The 24363-nt window shown below is 39.2% G+C and overlaps 2 protein-coding genes across 2 annotated transcripts; one reads left to right on the forward strand and one right to left on the reverse strand.

The window, feature by feature from the left end:
- The first annotated feature begins 8238 nt into the window (after positions 1–8238).
- LOC128745371 (uncharacterized) lies at positions 8239–10035 on the forward strand. The gene is made up of 3 exons (XM_053842431.1): positions 8239–8937; positions 8996–9193; positions 9598–10035. Exons 1-3 carry the CDS (start codon positions 8432–8434, stop codon positions 9803–9805), a joined length of 912 nt encoding a protein of 303 aa, XP_053698406.1. The 5' UTR covers positions 8239–8431; the 3' UTR covers positions 9806–10035.
- Positions 10036–12463: 2428 nt separating this feature from the next.
- LOC128746070 (uncharacterized) lies at positions 12464–23629 on the reverse strand. The gene is made up of 2 exons (XM_053843121.1): positions 22738–23629; positions 12464–12531 (listed from the first exon to the last, which is right to left on the reverse strand). Exons 1-2 carry the CDS (start codon positions 23627–23629, stop codon positions 12464–12466), a joined length of 960 nt encoding a protein of 319 aa, XP_053699096.1.
- Between the last annotated feature and the right edge of the window lie 734 nt (positions 23630–24363).

Consider the following 24363-nt stretch of genomic DNA (forward strand, 5'->3'; position numbering starts at 1 on the left):
GTACAGTAGGAGGTACTTGATGAGCTAAAACGAAACATATAATTAAAATAACATACTAGACTTACCTGCTACCAAGGCTGGGTGGCTCAGCTGTCTGCGCAAAATCTTAGTTTTGAGGTCTGGCATCTGGAACCACGCAGCATCGCACCCCCTAGCTTAGCTACTCAATAGAGTATTACCGGCGGGTATGGCCGCGTAACGGCGCTAGGTAGGAGCTTGGGCTGGCAAAAGCTATATTGGTCGCTTTCTCGTTTGCCTGTCCCATTTCACACCCCTCGTCAATACCAAATTCAGATATGCAGTTATTCTCCAAAAAATATCTTGACAAATAATTAATGAAACACAAACGAACTTTGTTTCTTGCTGTTTTATGCAACATAATACGTAACAAAGAAAAAATAAAGAAGAAAGCTTTATTCGGTTATCTAGCAGCAAACGTATTGTAAACATTGTTGGAAGTTTGCCAACAGTTTGCCCCAATTATGCCACAGTATCTACTCAAATAGATAGAAAATTCCATCCTGCATCGTAAACGAATAACTTGTAACGCAATTAACAAATTATTAGTAAAAGACAAGTTCAATAACACTTCCAGGTAGACAAAAAAGTGATTTAAGAAACGCTTGTTGCATAATAAAATCATCCTTTTTCAATCAATATAATTTTCTTTTTGTTCTGTTACTTGAGGGTGTATGTAGGATATTCATGTACCATGCGCCTCCATTGAGTCATTTTCTCATACAAATTTCAAGTTAAGTTTTCTCAAAAAAGTTCCATAGGCTACACCTATACGAGCAGTGTAGTGATGTTCTGGATCGACAGGACTACACTATGGTGTATATGGTTAAGCTCTAAGCCTGTGACCCACAGTGATGTTTCCTTGTGAGTTACTGAGTCGATCCGAATTGTTCGACATGACTTTCGGAATAGGGCCCATGGTTTTTTCAACGAAATCGATCTTGTTCTCCTTATACTACTTGACATCACGGCTAAAATGGCAGCTTGTCACGTCAGTCCTGAACTTCACCGGACCTTCGTGTGATCGAATGAATAGTAAAATCTTGTTCTGAAGACACTCCTTATTGTAAACTTTTCCATTCATTGTTGCCCCAGTGATGAAAGCCTTTGTCTACTCTCCACAACTATAGATCCCTTGCCAAATCATAAACTTACGGGCGTATAAATTTGAACCTGTGGGTAGGTTCCTCCTTTACGCTTGGCAGGGTAAAGTTAGACCAACTTCGTGTTTTTTGTCTTGACCTTCAAATGCGGTTAGGCATATAAATTAATATTTTTTGAAACGGTAGTTCTTTTACAATTGACAAAGGGACGGTAGAAGAAAGTAATGAAATTTAGAGTGAAGGAGAAAGAGCGGACAGGTGAGAAGAGGGGGGCGGGGGTAGTAGTAGCTAGTACTTGATAAGCGTAGCTACTAATAATCCCCCCCCCTCCCACCTTTCCGCTCACTCTAAATTTCATTACTTTCTTCTACCGTCTCTTTGGCAATTGTAAACAGAACTACCCAGGTAACCAATAAGCATTAGTATAAGCAGTAAATCAATCGTTTATTAGCATCCCTGGCGTTTTATGCTGCAGGTTCCTGTTTATTAGCCTTTTGACTGCATAACTGTTGTAAATTGGCATCCACAATTCCATTTAAATTCTTCTTGTTGGTAACTAGCTGCAAATAAGCATTGATAGCACTATAAGAGGGCTAGCAGTAAAGTAGACACATATTTTGCCAAAATAGCATTTAAGGCAACTTAACTGCTTATTTGCTTGCATTCAAATTGCGTTGGAAATGCTTATTGGTTACCTGGGTACCGTTTCAAAAAATATTATGGGTAAAATTAGTTACCGCGTATGTTTCCGAAATCCATTTTACGTCCATCAAAATGGATCCTTTGTACCTGGGTCAACACTTGCTCGTACAGCTTCCTTGCACGGGTTTTAGCAACTAGGTTTTGTTTGAGCGTACTGTTGGGGTGTTTGCTGGCACAATACGACCGCAAGCCTTCTCGCATACAAATTCGCCGAATTGTACTGCGGGTGCGGCTCGCCGTAAACCTTTTCATTAATCCCCGCAAGGAGGTCCTATGCTTGTTGTGAACTGCTTGAACCATCTTTGCTCGTAGATTCCGGTCATATGTTCCACCTGTACGCTTGATTGGTTTCGCCTGATCCAAAATACGGCGCGAGTCTCCTGGTAATGTTTTGAGTACGGTAATTACAGTCGATTTTGGAAACATCAGGAATTTTGCGATCTTTGCTCCTGACCACGTTGGGTTCTCAACGTGAGTATGCTGAATATTTTCCCGCGTGTCCCATGATCGTCGATAACTTTTGAATGTGTCCTTCAATCTTGATGAAATTTTCTCTACTGAACAAACAACTCATCTGGGTCAAAATCAAAACACTGTCAATAGTTTCTCAATGTGACAACTGGCGCTGCAGCGAATAAGCGACCAAATTATAACTGAAATCCACTTTACTTAATTGCCAGTCCTAATTTCTTTATTTTATTAACATTCATTGTTCTCAAGGCACGACAGCATGGTTGGCGTAGAGCTACGTTAGGTGGATTTTTGTGATAAAACCATGAATATAATTTTTTTTTCACGCACTCTACATTTGTCTGAACTAACAAGGATTATAATGTACGCAAATCATTAGGATGCTTTCAAGTGCCGCTTTCTTAGCTCCGGCTCAGGGCCCAGTCGATGCAATTATCACTGGATATTCGGGAAATCGAAGCTCGCTGACGCTTCAATTGGCCACTTTGCTTTATACACTTCTTGGCAGGCACTTGGATTACAACTGCTTTTTCAGCCGACTTGGCGGCGCACAGTGGGGCAGATTGATCCGGCGCTCGGACAAAACCTCATAACTTCTTTCATATGCTTCGTAAAGCTTTATTGTCTTCAGCAACATTGTTTGTAATAAAATTGCGCAGCTTTCTGTAAATTTTAAGTAGTTGTATTTTTATTCCTGTAGATGGCGTTGAGATCTAACTTTTTAAATAATGACTTTAGAAATATTGTGTCTTCAGAAAAGTTGTTTGTCCTGTAAAGTTACGTAAAGTTACTGAACATACCAAAATTGTAGGACTTACGGGAATCAAGTTATAAATATTTTAAATACTCAAACACATTTTTTAAGTAGTCGAAATTGGTAGTCTGACGAACTCCTATACAAATTATCACAATCTGTATATCAAGAGTAATTTAGTATTATTATTCTGGTATAGGGTAAATCAACCATTTGTGGACCTTTCTATACATTATTTTGAACTCGTTACGCTAAACACCCAACCAATGGCACTTACAATATTAGTAACTTTCGAATAAACCTAAATATATCAATTTCTGATGCAAATCTATATTTTACAGATTTTTTAAAACAGATTGAAATGTCCATTTTCCTTTCATGGACCCTTGCGGTTTACAATAGAATAACGACCGGGTCCATTATAGGAATTTTAGTTTATTTTGCATGGAGAGAGTCCGGTAATGGCGACATTTTTTGCATTGTATATAATGGACCCACTAGTTGAAAACGTCAATTTTAAAGCATTAATAATGAAATGCAGCTAAAATTTTATCAACTCAAATGTGTGTTATGTTTAGTACGGTCTGTTTCATGTTATATATCCTCAGAAATAAGAAGTATAAGCTAATAAATAGCGAAATTTTATACGAGTGTCCATTACAGGTAGAGGGTTTACTATATATGTTAACTTACCCTACTATCTGCTTTAGTGCATTCATGTAATTTTTTTTAATTCATTAGTTTGGCCATACGCAGCAAAAGGATATGAGTGGCGAGATAGGCTGTTATCGGCCTCAGCCAAATCCTGGCAGAAGGCACAAAAAATAACGAGTAACTGACAGAGTATAGCAATCTGTTTATCCTGCAAACTCGTATCAACATGTTCGACTCTAAATAAACAAAATGGAGGCTAGTTGAATCGAGCTGAAAGTCCAATCGAACATATTCTACTGCCAACTTGACTTGAAACAGAGCTAATTGGGAAAAAGCTGTTAAGTAGTCGCCTTTACAATGTCCTGAATTCCCTTTATCGACTCCGATGTATCTCATAACGATAATAATGCTAAGTCTTACATACACAAGCATGACTATTTAACGTACAGCAGGAATGAACTTCGTACTGGCGCGCGCCTTTACTAATTTGTAGCCTAAAATGCCGGAAAACATGCATTTGAAAAACTTGAATATCTCCGAACATCGCAACTAGTAGCAGCTAATTTTTTGCTTGTTACTAGTTAACACCCTGAATGTTGATTTTATGGTAGTGTCAGAGCGGAAATCTGTGGAAATCTTTTTCTACACGCTATTGAAAATTGACAAAAATAACAAATATTTTGTTCTAAAACACTTCGTCAGAACAAAGCCTACTAGTAAAAAATCTGTCTTCATATCACCTAAACTATTAGTTAATAATCCCTTTAATGTGAATTGTCCTTTAAAAGTATAGAATTTTAAGCGGCATGGTAGCCAGATACTAAAAGATTAAATGATATTTATTTTTTCATTTTCCAAAATTTTTTTACACTGTGTTTCACCTTCTTTAATGCCTATTGAAAAACTACTTATTAAAACAATTTATGTATATTTCTTATAGATTATGTGTCTACTATACGTAGAATATTAAGTTTGATAGAATATCTGAAATAAAAATTTTGAGGTTTCTAATTTTGGTATAATTTTGGCTGTTGTTGATCAGGAACGGCTAAGGGGTTATACATTTAGTGCGGACTTTTTGCCGCCTTTTCCGTTGCGGTTTTTCCGTTACAGGGTGTTTTAATTGGTTGTTGTTAATTTACTGAATGAGGCTGTCCTTGACTTAGATGATTTCTTACGAAGCCTTTAGAGCCTCCGTGCTAAACCCCAACACCTGGTGTGGATGTTCCGGGATGGACGCCGAAGGTCTCTTTTAGGGACTACTACGTTACTAAGGAGCTCTGAGCATCGAACGGAAGGACAAATGCTGTCAGAATGGATGTTCTGTTAGTGATCAGGAGGAGGAGTGTCAGGAAGCGTAGAATCGTAAGTTGCGTAGCGTAAATAGAATCCCAATGCTTCGGTCAGAGATGTGGCCGTAAAGTTGAATCGGTCCAAGTCTTTCATTCAGAGAGCCAAGGAACGGAAGGGATTGCATACGTACAAAGTGTAGAAGGCTCCAAATCCTCACGAACGGAAAATACGGTGGGAAAGTCACGGGCCCGAAAATTTTATACCCAGATGCTGACGAAGCCTCATTGTCTCATCATGGATGATGAGACTTACGTCAAGGTGGATTTCCGGTAGCTTTCGGGGCTACTGTACTTCACCGCTCAGCACAAGTTTGATGTTTCGGGGGAAATAAGGAAACAGAAACTTCCAAAGTTTACCAAGAAGTACATGATTTGGTAAGCGATCTGCTCATGTGGCAAACGCCATGCGCCGTTCGTGACTACCGGGACTGTAAACGGTCAGATCTACCTCAAGAAATGTCTGCTTCCCCTGTTGAAGCAACACGAGTGACCTACGATCTTCTGGTCGGATCTAGTTTCGTGGCACTATTCAAAGGATGTCATGGAGTGGTACGAGTGGCCAACGGGGTTACTTTCGTACCCGAGGACATGAACCGCGCCAACGCACCGGAACTGAGGTCCATCGAAAAATACTGAACTATTATGAAGCAGGCACTACCAAAGCATCCCAAGGAGGTCAACACTAAGGAAGAGATGAAGAAAAAGTGGGTTTCCGTACAGAAGAAGCTGTATGAGTGGAGTTAACCGTCAGGTGCGAGCATACGGTTATGGTATTCAAGTTGAATGAAATATATATGCCAAAAGTTTACTAACGGGTTATATTTTATTGTCTGAAAGTTTGAAAAGAATCGGTCAATTGGATCAAAAGGATCGGTCAATTGATGTGGGACACCCTTTTCCACAAAAATGGTATCTATTCAAAAAATGGACCGTAAATCAAATATTTACATTAAGTTATTATTTTTGTAATTTGCTGTCTGACGTAAGATATAGTCAAATAGCGTAATGTACAAAATTTCTTCGATTAGATCAGTAGTAAGCTGCCGCGCTTCAATTCCTTGAACAACGTGATTCACAGTTAGATCTCACTCCACCTAGTTTAGTCATATTGCTCCGGAGAACAACCTATATAATGAACGCCTTGCGAAGCCCATTGTAAGCACTACTTCTGCTGATAATACGCCTCCGAATCTCCAAGGTAGATAAATCAAGTATCACAGTTTCCTCTATTTCGCGCTTTAGTTTGTTCAGTCACTGCCACAGATGTAATTCTTTCGAAAATATCATCAGAGCAAAGTAAATGAATTGACTAGATTTGCTGAAGATTGTGTCTGCGTGTTGCTATCTGACCGGTTCATAATACCCTGTAACGCTATGTTTTTCAAGCAAGCATGGGTGATCACGTTGACAAAGCCCAATCCGGGATTCGAATAAACTCTAAAGAACCACACGAAATCCCGCATACAGTGCGTACTGCATACCATTCATCGTATCCTTAAAGTGAAATTAGTCGTCATCGATTCTGCAAATTTCAAAAGAAGTTTTTTTTTGTTTGAAACCAACATTTTGTTCATGAAAATATATTCACCGTTTTCAGATTGGCAAGAAGAATGCAGTCAATAGATTTCTGTAAATGGAACCCCGCTTTTGGGCTCAAAAACTGCTTCCGAATTTTGGCTCTCCGGCGAAAAGTTAATGACTGCTAATTTCCCGTTAATTGGTTTGATCAACTTTCCGGAAAAGCCGTTGTCTATCATGATTTTCAATAGTTCTTTACGGTCGAAGGTATCATAAGCAGCTTTGAAAGCTATGTAATAATTGTTCTTGGAAGCGCTGTGTTCATAGATTTTTTAGAGGAGCAGCATAAATATTTTATCAATCACTGATCATCCTTCGACGAGCCCGGGAGAGCACTTTGTATATGACATTGAGAACGGTGATTGTATGAGGGTTCCAGCTTGTTGCCTTTCTTGTAGACTTGAGAGATAACTCTAACCCTCCACTTCTCCGCTATAGCTGTTCGGTATCATAAATTCTTACAATCAGCTGGTGCAGACAAGTGGCTAGTTCTTCCTAGACATCTAATAAGCTCTGCTCCGGTACCATCGTTCCGAGCCGATGGCCTTCTTAACACGTTTTTCACACTGTTGAACTTGCTTTGAGGTCTTTATCGACAGGCTTCTCTCTCCTTTCGGTCACCTCACAATTGTCCTCCTTATCCTCACACATCTCGGCTCGCAAATCCTTTATTTATGAGCGACTTAAATAGAAATTTTACTTCGAAATTCGCTCATTCATCCTCCGTCCTCAGTTGCAGCGTGCGACTTGGTATATGCAATGGTCGTCCGTGCCTGTAAAGCACTGTGAATTTCAGGTTTTAACACGGAAAATGTATGGGGAAGTTTGACCTTAAAAGTGTCCGTTAGGGTTTTCACAATCTAGCGATTGGAAAACAATCTTCATAAAAATCACACATTTGAGGCATCTTGGCGTGAATCGAATGGTTTGCGAATCAGTAAAATCCACGGACTGCTAGGCATCCATGTTTATGCAGTCAACATCTAACCCACGACTTAAATATAACGGTGGAACGTAGTTCTACGTCAAAAACAATCAAATGATCAGTCATGTTAATCTACATGCAAATTTCGACAATTGGAAAACTAATGAAACGTAAATTCAAGTAATTACTCGAGTGCTCAGCAGATTCTACATTCATCACGACAGGCCCCAACAAACATTTTTGTTGAATAACGGCTTATCAAGCACTTGTTTCCCGGTACTTAGCTATACAACGGTTGAATAAGCTACGCATCAAAAAATGTTTGTTGGGGTAGGATTGTTTTCGAAAAAATTGTGAAAAATAATAATTTTCTTATGTTACCTTTTGCGTTGATGAAGAAAAAATCTATAAATATTGATGTACGGCTTAATAGTTGGAATGCAATACGCATCAATGTTGGCTTTCAAGCTGTTTTTCCGTCTCTATGACGGAATTGTAGACGAAGGCATTCATCACCCTGCTAGATTGAGTTTAATTGAATATAGTCACTCAGTAATGAATGAGCTACAATACCCCAATAATATTCAATTGCTTGATATCACTAAAACATACAGCGCCAATACCTCTCGAGATGTGCTTACTATTGAAACAGTGTAATACAGTTCTATGTAAAATTGCAGTTCAATTAGCGGTTACTATGAGTGCTTTGTATTTAATCTGAGTTTTTGCTATGTTTTATCATTGTTTTGCCCGGTATATTTCCATTTGAAGAGGAATTCCTCGGAGAAACCTCAACAAAAACTATATCGTCAGTTACCAATGTATTCTAGTAGTAGAAGAGTTCCGTTTCGAGAGTTTCAGTCGCTAAACAGGAATGGCTCTGCACGGAACACAATACGAAGACGTTTTGAGGCCGTTATCTCGACAGGAGTTGTGTGGCTTACGAGATCTCTACCGCAAACATTACGCAGTTGAGCTTCACTTTTTCTTCTTTATTAAAAACGTTCTTCGATGGCAAGAACAGCTGACAGAGCTAAGTGAATCGGAGAAATCGACACTGTGTGTACGTGTGTTTGTTGATTTTTTTACGCCAAAAGAAGGCAACCCGCTGGAAACAGGAACGTTTGTCGCAATAACGAAAAATGAAGATCCAAACGTTTATTTCCACTCTTTGACGGAGCAGCCGGACAAATTGAAAAAGTATCTGTTCGAAACGAAGCGTATCGATTGGTCTGTCAGTCCAGTGTTTTCATGCATCAGTGATCAATATGTGCCCATACTAGAAAATCTAATAGAAATAAACAACTGCAAGTATGACCTCTTATCGGACTGTTCCTACTATTTGTTGCCAAAGGAAGTTGCTGTTCAGTGTCAATTTCAGTAAATTGAGTGTATTTTTCAGATTGGTCATAAATTGAAGACTTCAATTTTGTTTTAGAGTTCCCGATGATCTGGTAATGAAGCCCCTGGAACCAAAGTACGCTTCGGTGATGAACGAACGATGGCCTCATCGCTACCCGCACTCACAAAAGCTTCTGGAGCTCTTGATAAAATTCAATGGTGGTTATGGGCTGTTTAGTAAAACGAGCGGTGATATTGTCGGATGGGTTCTGAAAAATGAATTCGCTGGAATCGGGTAGGAACTGAACTCATTTATTAAGATTTAATACTCAGTATATTGACGAACTGTTTTAATGGCTGCCAGATTCAATTGCAAAGTGAAGATATAGACATTATTTTTGTGACATGTGATTTCCTGAAATTGCCATGAAATTTTTTTTCTCATCAATCAACAATTACATTGACGCCGCGCAATTACTGTATTAATTTTTTACCGCGTAAACTAGACATACATCTTACAGATCGTTCAGTATATTGACATGTAAATTTATTTGTCTTTCGTTTCTGTTTATGTTTTTTAACTTTTTATTATAAATATGGTTTATATTTTTATTTTAAAAACTGCAGAAATGTGTTAATTTTGTTAACTGCTGTACCATATGTAATGTAAGTTCGTTTCCAAATCTTATCTCGTCACAGACATTTGCAGGTGCTGCCCGAGTATCGAAAGCGTGGACTAGGTGAGATTTTAACCAAAGCCATTTCAAAACGAATCGCTTTGGAGGACAACGGTGATGTGAATGGTTTTATAGTAGATAAAAACTTAGGCTCAATTAAATTGTTACAAAAGATTGGCTACCAAAAAATAGCTGGTTCAAATTGGGTAAGAGCTGAGTATAGTATGTAATAAAATTGTTTTGCAAATCAGGTCTAATGTTTTTTAGGGAAAATTAAAAACTAATTTTTGTCAATATACGTGATAAAAATAAAATTGATTAAAATAGGCTCAATTTTTATTTAGAGAAAATAATGTTTATTCATCTGAATGAAATTATATTGTCACGAAAAAAGTCTGTAAAACTGTTGACTGTCGAAAAATTTAGGACCAGCGTTCAGCGTAATTTTAAATTAAAAAAAACGTTATTTTAAATTAAATTATTTTTGGTAGGAAATATTTTGATTCTCAAAAAATGATTTAAGAATAAATACAATTCAGACATTGTTCAGTGTATCGCAAAAACTATTCTTGATTATTGCCGCCACATTAAAAAATAAGATGCACAGCAGTCCCCCGAATAAGGCGGTAGGTGGTGCAGTACGCCTACGGTGATTTCTTAGTTGCCCCCTAACCAATAAAGGTAATTTTTGGTACATTGTTAGTATCTGCTATAACCTAGTCAACTACCAAAAATCAACTTTATTGGTTAATGAACAGCAGAGATATCACGTTGAGTGTAGAGCACCATCGACGGCCTTATTCGGGGGACTGCTGTACATTGTATGTTCCTTATGTATTACACGGAACAGTGTTGCTGTCTAGCTCATCAACGTTTACGCCCCGACAAAGGATAAATATGTTGTTTAGGACGAGTTCTACGCCAGGCTCGAGCAGACCAAACCGTGGCGAGAAAATCATCATACTAGCACTCGGTATTGAGCCTCGGAGTACACAAAATGATTGGTTTGATGAAGAATGCCAACAAGCGGTGGAGGGGAAAAAACTGGAAAAATTATCTAAGTATTGCCACTAGAGGGAACCTGGCCAAATACCGACTAGCTAGGAACCACTTGACCACGATACTGAGGAGGAAAAAGCGCCAAAAGGAGGACAGACATCGTGAAGAATTAGAACAACTATTCCGAGCTAATGACACGCGCAAGTTTTATGAGAAGGTGAACGAAACTCGGAAGGGCTACACACCGAAACCTGACATGTGTAGGGATGAGGGAGGGAATCTAATCATAAACGAGCGCGAGGTGGTCGACAGATGGAAGCAGTTCTTCGGTGAATACCTTAATGGCGAAGTCGCAGAAGGAGGCGGAACGGAAATTAACCTAGGGTGCCCATAGAAGATAGTTATGTCCTAGCACCTGATCTCCAAGAAGTCAAACGAGAAATCGGGCTGCTGAAGAGTGAAGACCAATAAAGCCGCTGGGAAGGACCGCCTACCGGCAGAGCTTTATAAACATGGCGGAGAAACGCTAGCAAAGGCTTTACACTGGGTTGTTTCGAGGATTTGGGAGGAGGAAAAGCTACCGGAGGAATGGATGGAAGGAGTGGTTTGTCCCATCTACAAAAAGGGTGATTGGCTAGACTGCTGCAACTATCGCGGTATTACGCTGGTAAACGCCGCCTACAAGGCATTCTCCCAGATCCTGTTACGCCGGTTGTCACCGATAACACAAGGCTTCGTAGGGAATTACCAGGCGGGTTTCATGGGGGCTCGCGCAACTACGGACCAAATTTCTACTATCCGACAGATCTTGCAGAAATGTCGGGAGTACAACGTGCCTACACATCACATCTTTATTGATTTCAAAGCTGCATACGATACAGTCGATCGAGACGGTTTTCCGGACAACCTGACGCGACTGATCAGAGCTACATTGGATCGAATGATGTGTTTCGTACGCATCTCCGGGACACTGTCGAGTCCCTCCGAGACGCGACGAGGGTTGAGACAAAGTTACGGTTTATCCTGCATGCTGCATGTTATCCTGCAAGGGTAGCCAACTTCTAGGCTTTGCAGATGACTTCGATATCATAGCCAGGAACTTCGCGACGGCGGATGCAATCTACGCCAGACTGAAAGCGGAGTCTAGGAGAATTAGGCTACAAATAAATGCGTCGAAGACCAAATACATGAAAGGAAGAGGCTCAAAGGAAACAAACGCTCGTCTCCCACGGACGGTAACCGTTGACGGCGACAAACTAGTTTTAAAATAGGAAATTCGGATAATCACTTTGTTAAACACTGTATATTATCTCGACGTAATCTCGACATCAACTCAACTCAATATATTCAATTATGGCTTTTTATATCATTTATAACATTATGTACTGCTTATGTGCAGTGAGACTGAAAGTGACAGCTTTCGTTAACTCAACTAGGGATTCTACAATTAGTATATTACAGTCCTTATCCTTTTAGATGTTCCATATATATATTGCAAATTATATACATAATTTCCTTAAGATTAATCACTTATTCGAGCAATTATAATCCTCTCAACCAACTAACGATATTAGCGATATAAACTTTTAACTTGAATTTTACTAATTTATCTTTTCACCAATAATATTTGTATGCCTCAACGGCTTAAAATTTACTAATTATATATATAATCTTCTTGTATCTTCTTTTTCTTTAATCTGGACGATCTTCTAACCGTATTGTTTCCGGGATCTAATGCACCATGCATTTCGCTACCGGAACGTTTCGAACGCCTCCTTGGCAATACAAAAACTCTGAATTCTGCTTCGTCTTCTGATTCCTCCAAACTCCTTTTTGTGCCGCGTTCGTTTTCCATTTCAACTGGGATCAAATGCGTATTGTTACGCCTCCTATTGATCTTCATTGCTGGTCTTATCTGCTCCCTGTGAGCCAAGACAAGATGCGATCCGACCGCTATCTGAAAAACATTATTAGAAAGCTTTTTAATAAAGATCGCGTCTAACCATTTTTCAATTTGATTTGGGTTATAATTTTTATAGTAAACCTTGTCCCCAGTTGCCATTTGATCTAATGCATCTGGTTGTTTATTTTGTATAAAATTCTCTTCTCGCGTAGGACCTGAAATCCTTTGCTTTCTCGCACTCTTATTTGGATTAATCAAATCTAGTATTGTTTTTGGTTTGTAACTGAGAACTCTTTCCGATGGAAGATCTCCCGAATTCAAGCAAGTGTTGCGGTAATTAAATAGGAAGTAATCTAATTTATCCTGTAACTGTAGCCGACGCATCTCTGGATCTAATAAAAACTTTTTTAATACGCTTTTTACAGTTCTTACTAATCTTTCTGCTTGACCATTACTTTGAGGGTGATATGGAGGACTATTTAACACTTGAACCCCATGTTTTTGCAAGAATGCTTTAAATTTTTCGGAGTTGAATGGCGGACCGTTATCTGTCACCACCACATCAGGAAGACCAAACCTCGCAAATAGATTGGAAAATTTTTGGATGACTTTTTCCGCATCGGTACCGAGTTTCATCCAATCTACCTCTAGCCATTTTGAGAAACTGTCAATTATCAACAAAAAGGTTTGTCTTTCAAAATAAAAGAAGTCCGCATGCAGTCTACTGAAAGGCCTATTTGTAGGAAGCCATTTAAATGTTGGTTGCGTATTTGGAATACATGTCATTTTACTACAAATATCGCATTGATTAACAAATAGTTCAATGTCCTTATTGATACCAAACCAATAAACATTCCTGCGGGCCATTTGTTTCATTTTTATAATACCAACATGATTTGAGTGAAGCAATTTTAAAATACCATTTTGCAAAATCCTTGGAATTACCACCCTATCCTGAAATAATAGACAACCATCTACTTCTTCCAAATCATTTTGTTGAGAGTACACATCTCTAAAAACTTTTTCTAACCTTTCTGGCCAACCTCTTTTAACATATAAAAAAATTTGTTGTAAAGATTGGTCAGTTTTCGTTTCCTTTTCAATCACTTTATAATCAATCGGAAAATCGTTTGAGAAATTTAAACTTTTAACAAAATCCTTTGCATAATTATTTGGAATTTCAATGTTCAGTGGAAAACGAGAGCAGAAATCTGCACTACCCATATTTTCTGCCGGTCTATGGAAGATTTCAAAATCATAAATAGATAATTGCATTATATATCGTTGTAACCTGGTTACAAAAATCGAATGTTGCCCTGTTTTACCGAAAATTCCTAAAAGCGGTTTATGATCTGTATATATCGTACATTTTTGACCGAATAAAAACTTGTGAAACTTTTTAACTGTAGATACAATTGCTAAAGCCTCCAAGTGCAGAATTGGATATGATTTTTGAGCTGAGTTCAGAGAAAACGAAGTAAACCAAATAGGTTTCTCAGCGCCATCTATAATATGCGAAATCACTCCGCCTAGTCCGTATGATGATGCATCAGTACAAATTACTATTGGTTTAGCTGAATCATAATATGTCAAAATGTCAGAATTTAATAATTGTTTCTTACAGTATCGAAAAGTATGCTCGCATGAATCAGTCCACATAAACTTCACATCTTTTTTTAAAAGGTTATATAAACAACATAAGGTAGAAGACAAGTTCGGCAGGAACTTATTGTAGTAATTGATTAACCCGAGAAAAGCCTTAAGTTCATTAACATTTGTTGGCATTTTGGCTTCCTGTATTGTTTTGACCTTTTCAGGATTAGGTTTAAGTCCTTTCTCCGTAAGTATGTGCCCTAAGTATGGCAATTCACCCACGAAAAATTTGCATTTATGTAAATTCACTTTAATGTTATACTTTAATAAACGTTCTAAAACAATGAATAATTTTTTACGACAATCCTGAAAACTTTTCCCAGCAATCAATACGTCGTCTAAATAGCAAAATACACGGTCAAGTCCTTCCAATATTTTATCCATAATTTGCTGGAAAATTGCAGCGCTTGAAGATGCACCCTGAGGAAGTCTATTATATGTAAAAAGTCCTTTTAATGTGTTGATTACAACAAAACGCCGGGATCTCTGAGATAAATTCAATTGAGTATAAGCTGTAGTTAAATCTAAAGAGCAGAATATTTTACAACCCGCTAGAGATGCAAACAGATCCTGCGCCGTCGGCAGAGGATAAATGTTAGGAATTAAAACTTTGTTAATTGATACTTTGCAGTCTATGACAAGGCGTATACCGTTGTCCTTTTTCATTACCGCAATCACTGGTGATGCCCATAAACTGGTTTTTATGGGAGAAATTATACCATCACTTTCCAATTTATCCAAATGGTCTAAAACTTTGTCCCGCAAACGATACGGTACATCATACGCTTTTTAAAAAATGGGTTTATCGTCTTTTAACACCAAATCCGCTTCAAAATCGACAATGGGAGAAGAAAAATCATTTTTAAATACGTTTTACCTTTGTTATACTATAACAAAGGTTTAAAAATTGGTCGAAAAACATGAAATTGATCCAAGGCCCGGAGGGCCAAGTCACATATACCAATCGATAGGGTTCGACGATTTGAGCAATGTCTGTGTGTGTGTGTGTGTGTGTGTGTATGTATGTAATGATTTTTTCTATCGCCTGTTTCTCAGAGATGGCTGAACCGAATCGTTCGCTATTACTTTTGTTTGAAAGGTATTATTGTCTAGTAGATCACTATTGAGTTGTTTCGTGATACGACGTTTCGTTTAAAAGTTATAGGCAAAAATGTGAAAAATACGTGACACGGGTTTCTCCGGAACTACATGACCGATTTCAACGATCTTAGTATCAAATGAAAGCCCTTATCAATGCTAAATTGTTCAGCAATTTTTAATAGAAAATAAAAAAGTAGTTTAAAAGTTATGCTTAAAAAACTGGTTTTGACAAGGTAATAATTATCGCCTGTTTCTTAGAGATGGCCAAACCGATTTATGCGCTATTAGTCTCATTTGAAGGGTAATATATCCTTATAGATCACTATTGAATGATTTTTTGATTGGACGTTTAATTTGAAAGTTATGAGCAACCGTATACACCACACCAAAATTAACAATAATTTATAATGATTTTAACCAAGATAATTGACCTAATTTCAATTATTTTAATATCAAACGGGAGGTTTTCACACTACGAATATATACGCAAAATTTCATAAGAATTGGTTTTACCGGTCAAAAGATATTAACCCTCGAACACTCGCCCCAACTTTTATAACACGGTTACTCGCGCGCAAAATAGCCCCAAACCAAAGAAAACGTGTGCACTAGGGTTTTGACTGGGAAAACTTGGTTTTAGGTTTATCAAACTTTTAGAAGAGTTTCTTGAAATTGAAAGCTCTTTCGTCTGGTGGAATTTAAATTTTGATTAATCCCCCTAAAAGTGAAATAAAAAAAATATTTTTCTTCAGTGTCAATATAACACATTGATGTGTTCTGCAAAGTTATAGAGCATATTATAACAAGAAATTTTGCTAAAGAAAGTAACCTTCTATCTCTGCAGCGAAGATAAAAAAATTTTATTTAATGTATTTGCATTTGTAAAATCAGTTTTTCTACTTTTTGCTCTTTTTGTAATTATTGTATGACTTTTTCATGTGCTACAAAATTGTACAAATAGTAAAAATACACAACTTTGCTGAAAACAGTATACCTATATGTTTGCTTGTTTAGGAACTGTAGAACTTTGATTATAAAGAATACCCTAATTTTGACTACGAATTACTCGACTACCAGCAGACGGATACATTTTAAACATTTTACATTTGCTGATAGTTTTGTTGCATACATTTTCGCAACAATTTAAATTATTAATGCATTGAATAATTATTTGCATTTTGCTCACAAGAAGTTTGTTGAAGAATATACGTTAGTTAAACAACGATTTGTAATCTTATAACAATATGGCGTTGAAAAAAGTATAAAATACAACAGCGTGAGTAACCGAAGGTTAATAAAATTTAAGAAAATTATTCAAGAAAACTCTATTGATGTGATTCAAATAGAATGGTATTACAGGAAACTATGCATAGTTCAAAAACCTATAAACTAGACCTTTACTAGACAATGTATATGTTAAAGAAAAAGATTTCCTCTCATAAGTTACTTTTATTTGCATTTACTCAGATTAATAACAACTTACTTATCCTTACTTAGCAATTTCATGAAAAAAGAATCTATCAAAATTTAAAAGTGTTCGTATTTTGTTCAAATTTGCAAACTTATTTAATTATCAAAAATTTTATGTAAACCAACGCACTACGCAACGATAACCAATAGATGAATTATGTTCCGTAGACGTTAGAAGACGTCGATTTCTATCTCTAATAGCAAGTAAGACCGTATAACAAAGGTTCCTTTCACCACTAGGTGGATTAAATCGGGTTTTTATACTTATTTTTTACTTCAATTACACTTTGTTCTACATCAGTATTTACATTAATTGAGTTTATCGCAATAAATTTGGAAAAACTCATTCTCCAACCTGAAGCCAAAACATCGAGCCAATCTCTTCCCAAGAGAGCCAGAAAATTATGATCTGTATCTAGTATCACCAGATCCATTTTAATCTTTTCATTATTCGCCATTACGGATACAGAAACCACACCATAAATGTTCAACTTTGAACCATTAACTACCATAAGTTTTCTATCGCATCTTTTTAAAGGTAAATTTATTAATCTTTTATAAAAACCGTGTTTGCTAATCACCGTTGCAGCCGAACCACTATCTATCTCCATTCTCCATTTTTTTCCTTCAATGTTGACATCAAGGAGACATGGTTCACTAATACTGTTAATTGATTTAATCATTAAACATGGATACTCACCTGAATCAGTATCACTATCGTAATCAGTCCGCAGTCTTTTGAAATAATCGTGGATATTCTCCTTACTTTCCATTTCGTCAACAAAATTTACTGATCGTTTTGGCCCATTTTTCAATTGAAAGCAATTCTTTTGTATGTGGCCACGCTTTTTACAAAAATGGCATACAAAATTCCCATATCTGGTATTATTCGATGACCGCGGTCCAGACCTTGATCTCTCATCTCTGTAATTATTTCCGCTATCACGAAATCTGGATCTACCTCTGGAATCCCTGTGGTAATATCTTTCCTGAAAATGGTCTGTATTTCTGGGTCTCCCTAGACGATATCTAATCGAATTTATGTTAGGATTGCCATTTTCTTCATTTAAAAGCTCCGAACGCGATTTGCCCAATTCATGATTTTTTATCAGCCTTTCCGCCATTTTCAAAGGCAGCTCATCTAATCCAAGCATATCTTTTTGAACATCTTTACTACGAACACCAAAAACTAGCTGGTCCCTGATAGCTGAATCACGATGGCTACCGAAATCGCATGCTTCCGCTAGCAATTTCACGCCCAAAATAAAATTTTCTCCTGATTCACCAAAACCTTGCTTTCTGCATCGAAATTTAAATCTTAAAACAATATCAGACTCCTTTTTGTCATAGCGTTCTTTAAGCTTTTTTGTTATGTCTGCATACGATAAAGTTTTCAAATCAGTAGCTGGATATAAAAGCTTTAATTCATCGAACACTGTCATGCCACAAAAACTCAGAAAGATATCTTTTTTTCTTGATTCCTCAACCAAATTACTAGAGAAAAAATACTCTAAACGCTCTATATAGTTAGAGAATGATGTGCCAGGCACATACGGATCGATTGAACCGATTAAAGCCATTCTAAATAGAATTAGAATTTGTCAAAATCTTTCTGGTCAAACACAAATGTAAAAAAACGGAAAAGAAAAAAAAAACCAACTAACCTTTTCTTGTTGTCCACCGAAATCCCGCTTCACGGTTCTGTGTGCTAATTTCCGTTTTCTGATTAATTGTATCGATTACAAAACCCGTATCAGGGAGTTAAATGCAGTATTATCAATCGCACCGAAATTTCTTCGCAAATGCTAAGCGTATTCAAATATTTATCGCTGCTACAGCGCACAGAAGTATAATTTTATTTTTCACCGATCTATCCGATTATCCGAAATGGTAGCGTCGCTTTCGACCGGCTTTACAGAAAAGTAAACAAAAAGAAAAGATTAGAATTGTATAAAACTTTTGATTAATCACTATAACGCCTTTTTTAAATAACCCTTCAAAGCAAAAGAATTTCAATAAATTGTTTAATTCTTTTGGAACAAAAGCGACTCACCGTTTAGTTTTTCTTTTGTTTATACGCACTAAGGTTTCCTTTTTGTCAGCAAACTCCAATCCTTTTATATCTTGCCACTATTCACTTTTAAAACTTTTAAACCTTTCATCGCTCGTCGCCACATTTAAAATAGGAAATTCGGATAATCACTTTGTTAAACACTGTATATTATCTCGACGTAATCTCGACATCAACTCAACTCAATATATTCAATTATGGCTTTTCATATCATTTATAACATTATGTACTGCTTATGTGCAGTGAGACTGAAAGTGACAGCTTTCGTTAACTCAACTAGGGATTCTACAATTAGTATATTACAACTAGAAGTGGAAGAGGAGTTCGTGTATTTGGGATCGCTGGTGACTGCGGACAGCAACACTAGTAAGGAGATCCAGCGGCGCATCCAAGCGGGAAATCGGGCCTACTTTGCCCTTCGAAAAACGCTGCCGCTGGATCAAGAAGCATACGCTACCGCACGAAGCTAACAATGTACAAAACCCTTGTTAGACCGGTAGTTCTTTATGCACTTGAAGCCGTGACGCTGCTCACGGAGGACATACGCGCTCTTGCCGTGTTCGAGCGGAAAGTGCTGCGGACGATATTTGGCGGAGTACAAACTGAAAGCGGAGAGTGGCGGAGGCGTATGAATCACGAGCTAGAGGCACTGCTTGGGGATACTCCCATCGTACATCTAGCGAAAGTTTGCAGGCTACAGTGGGCCGGACACGTCGTAAGGATGCCGGACGACAGTGCGACGAAAATAGTCCTCTTCAACAAGCCCACCGGCACCAAGAACAGGGGGGCCCAACGTGCACGATGGCTCGACCAGGTCGAAAGCGATTTGCGATTTCTGAGCCGACTAGGAAATTGGCGACTAGTGCGGCCCAAGACCGAGTTGAATGGAGACAAGTGCTTGAAACAGCGCGAGCCACCCCGGCTCTATGCTGAAGAAGAAGAAGATACAAATGCGCAGGTCCGGAGAAAGGCGATGAAGTTGAGATAGTTGCGAATTTGTCTATCTTGGCTCGCTGGTAACGACGAACAATGACACCAGCCGTGAGGTTCGGAGGCGTATTATCAGCGTAAGTCGTGCTTACTATGGGTTTCACAAGCAGTTACGGTCGAACAGACTAAGTCCCCGTACAAAGTGTACCCTGCACAAGTCGTTCATTAGACCGGTTGTTCTCTATGGGCATGAACGTCGCAGTGGTCCAAGGTCCTGAACAAGGAAAAAAAATGGGCACGAAACGTGGACAATGCTCGCGGAGGACCTGCGAGTGCTCGAAGTTTTCGAAGTGGACGCAGTGGCAGTGGAGGATGAACCATGAACTCGCACAGCTACATGGTGAACCCAGTATATGAAAGGTGGCTGATGTTGGACGGATACGATGGGCAGGGCATGTTGCAAGAATGCCGGACAACTACCCTGCAAAAATAGTGTTTGCTTTAAATCCGGCGTGGTAGGAACAAGACGACCAGAGGCGTAGCGAGCAAGATGGTTAGATCAGGTGGAGCGAGATATGGCGGAGAGCACACGGTGTCCAAGGCTTGGCTCCCAAACGAATAAATTGCCGGAATTTCAATCATCAAGCTATGTCTTCGGATGGCAAGCCAATTGAGTTGTTCGACAAAGGCCCTTTTCACCTCAGAATTCTCCAATCGGCGGACGTCGTAGTGGCACCCAACTTTTTCCTCCCGTCGTTGGACACGTGCGACGCGCAGACGTATCTCAGCGATAACAAGATGATGGTCGGATGCAATATCAGCGCTGCGTTTGTTGCGTACATAAAAAAGACTCCTTCTCCATTTCCGGCTGATGCAGATGTGGTCGATTTGGTTTTCTGTTCGGCCGTCGCGGGGAACCCACGTGACTTTATGTACTGGTCTATGGGGGAAGAGCGATTCGCCAATGATCATGTCGTTATTACCACAGAATTCTGTAAACAGCTCCCCGTTTTCGCTCATATCTCCTAGGCCATGGCGTCCCATGACGCGTTCAAGGTCCGCGTTGTTTGAGCCAATCTTCGCGTTGAAGTCGCCCATGTGAATTTGGATGTCCTCCTTCGGGATTTTCTCAACCACGCTGTTCAGCTGGCTGTAAAAAACTCTCTTTCTCCTGCAGGTCGGCAGCATCTGTTGGCACATAGCACTGGATTGCCGTAAGGTTCCTAATCCGTGTTCTGAATCTGGTAACAATTCGCTCATTTATCGGTTCCCACTTCATCAGTGCCGCATGTGCCCCTGGGCTCAGTAGGAATCCAACTCCTTTTTCTCGAGTAGCATTTTCACCTCGTATGCCAGAGTAGAGCAAGACTTGCCCGGATGATGTCCTGTGTTCGCCAGTACCCGGCCAGCGGACCTCGCTCAGCCCCAGGATTTCAAGCTTCAGGCGGCTAGCTTCCCTTGCAAGTTGAGCCAGCTTGCCCTGCTGGGCAAGGGTCAGTATATTCCATTTTCCCATTCGTGTCCGTGTTTTCATGCTAAAGGTCGTTGGTCGTTGCAGAGAGATTTCTTCTTTCATTTTCGGTAACTTTTTTTATGTTCTGGTACAGTAGGCTGTTAACCTAAGGTCCTTATCCCGCTGATGGGGCTGCCATCAGCCATCTTAATGTGGGCGGGAGCCACTGTGCCTCCTTTCCTGTTAGCATGCGACAAGCACTCCGAGGTCATTGATTTGGTCGACTCTCGAAATTAGCTGTTCATTTATTTGGTAGTTGAAGAAGATTGGACTAGCTATGCGATGGAAAGTCATTACTTGGCACTTCGGGATGTTGATGACCAGCCAGTTTTTCCTGCACCAGTCAGCGAACATATCCAAAAGCCTCTGAAGCCGCATACAATCATCTATAGAACGAACTGGTGAATACAATTTCAAATCGTCAGCGTACATTAGCTTGCATTCAACTCCAAGCAGCGGGCGATTCCGTAAAAAACAGCACAAACAGTAGAGGTCCCATGTTGCTGTCTTGGGGCACATCCGACAAAATAGTAAACCGGGAAGAGAAACAGGATTTAAGCTGTACACGCATAACTCTGCCGCATAAATAGAAGCTGAGCCATTCAGTGAAATTCAGAGATGCGCCAAGTCGCGAGATTTTTTGCAGTAGTATTTTATGGTCAATACGACCGAACGCTGCTTTTATATCAGTGTAGATTACGTCAATTTGCGCGTTTTGTTCCATGTGGGAAATACAGGTAGACGTAAAATCCATAAGGTTCGTGCTTACGGATCGACCAGGCGTAAATCCGTGGTGGTCGGTGGAAATGTAACATATTGTTCTAGCAACGATAGTATACTGATATAGTGAAGGTAGTACAAGGTAGTACAATGTGGCAGGCTGCGGCGGGCTGAGCACGTGGTCAGAATATCCGATGAAAGAGTAGCCAAGCTATTTTCAGCAGAGAACCAGCAAGAGGCTGTAGACTTCGGGGCAGACCCCACACCCGATGCATGTGCGCTGTCGAGGACGACGCACGGTCAGCTGGTGTTCAAGAGAATTGGAGAACGGCAGCCCAGGAACGATAGTACTGGAGGACCATAATTCATTCGGCGCAGGATCGATGATGGATCATCGCTAATAAAGTAAAGTAATAGTAAAGTAAAATCGCATCAAAAATTCTATTAAAATCATTTTGGTCGGTAATCAGCTGGAAATAAGCATTGTTAGCATTAATGAGAGAATTATCGCAGAAGTGGCATTTAAGGTGAGTTAAATGCCTGTTGGCCTGCATTTGATTCTTTTTGAGTGGTTTTAACCCGAAGGGTCATTTACCATGCATTTGAATTGTATTGATAATGCTTATTGGTTACCTGGGTAAATAAGTAAGAAAACGAAGGAAAGAAAATTTCCAATAATAATTGCTGGGTGCAAAATTCAGAATGAAACCAAATTGTTTTGTTTTATTTTAAAATATTTTGAAACATTAAAGTTTACTTCTTTTTTGTAGAGTTTCTCTTAACTTTCTTCGAAGAATTTTACCGTTCTCCGTCATAGGTAAGAAAGAAACGAAGAACACACCACCTCGTAATCTTTTGTGATCGGCCACCTGTTCATCGACTATCTGCAAAATTTTTTCCTCGTTTAAATCGCTTTGTGAACTCTTTACAATAACTGCAGCGGGCAGGTCGGAAGAACCATCTTCGGTAGGCAATCCAACAACGCAAACCTGCTCCACACCCTCGATCCGTTCGATAATTGCTTCCAAGCCGGCAGGGGCAATATGGTAACCTCGGTATATCAGTAAATCTTTCTTTCGATCCAGTATGTATAGATACCCGTCCTCATCAAACGAAGCAATGTCTCCAGTTCGAAGCCAACCATCTTCGTCAAAGGCAGCTGCAGTTTCTGTCCTATTATTGTGATAACCGAGCAAAGGTTCACTGAATTTCAGCAGTAGTTCTCCACGTTCTCCATTACTTAGAGCCGTACCAACTTCATCCACTATTTTACCACTAACATTCGATAGTAATTGTCCTACGGAATGCGATCGTCTTCCAAATAAGTCGACGGCAACTGGACCTAGTTCTGAAACGCCATAACCATCAATAGAACGTCCATTTGGGAGAAGAGCATCAACATAATTTCGAATTTCTTCTGATACCAAACTTCCTCCAAAGGTCCAAGTTTTTAAGTTAGACCAATCCACAGTTTTAGTCCTTTTATGACGCATCAGTAAATGAATGTAGGAAGGTGGAGTGAACACGTTATTAATAGGATACTGTTGCATCAAATCAAAAAATGTATCTTCGCTAAACGGTTTGCGCGTTATTAGTCGGGCATCGCCAATAGTTAGAGATAACATCAAGCAGTAAAATCCTGTACTCCAGAACAATGGACTAAAAGTGAACAGGATACCACTATTCATAAGCATAGTCGTTCCCCCGAAGAGTGCAATAAGTTGGGCGTGTGATGCACGTACTCCCTTAATTAGTCCTGTGGTTCCGGAGGAGCACAAAACAACAGCTAAAGTTTCGCGAGAATTTCCTACATATGGTGGCCTGTTAAAAACATAAAAATGAGTTTCAAGCCAAACTGCTTAAGTTCAATTCTATTGTAACTTACAGAAAGAAGTCTTCGTAGCCAGTTTCTTGCAATAATTCTTCTGCCTTTTTCACAACCTGCGACTCACATTCCAATACGTAAAGTTCTGGTTCCAGCGTCCCTGTCAACTTGATTGCCTTACATACAGTTTCAAAGTTATCGGCATCGCAGACTAAAAGTTTGGGCTGCGTAATATTCATCATGTGAGTTAAATCACTTAGCCCGTAATTTGGTGCCAGAAAGTTGGTTGACATTCCCAGTGTCAGCATCGCCAAAACAAGTGGCGCCAGATTTTCACTATTTGTACAAACCAACGTTGCCATGTCACCCGGTCCGTAGCCCAAAGTTTGCAGATTCTGAACAGCACGTATCGTCTTCAACCGCATTTCCTCACAGGTCATTTCACGGCCCGTGTCGCCATCAATTTGAATGACCTTATTGGGCGTACGCTTCAACAAAGCCATTAGAACCTGGCCCAAACTAGCCTCCGGGTTTAGCAATGGCGGCTGCTTGAAACCGGACCATACTTTCGCTACCGGATCGAACGTTGGGAACATCTGAACA

The sequence above is a fragment of the Sabethes cyaneus genome, chromosome 1 (genome assembly GCF_943734655.1).
Source record: "Sabethes cyaneus chromosome 1, idSabCyanKW18_F2, whole genome shotgun sequence".
In the NCBI taxonomy this organism is placed as follows: Eukaryota; Metazoa; Arthropoda; class Insecta; order Diptera; family Culicidae; genus Sabethes; species Sabethes cyaneus.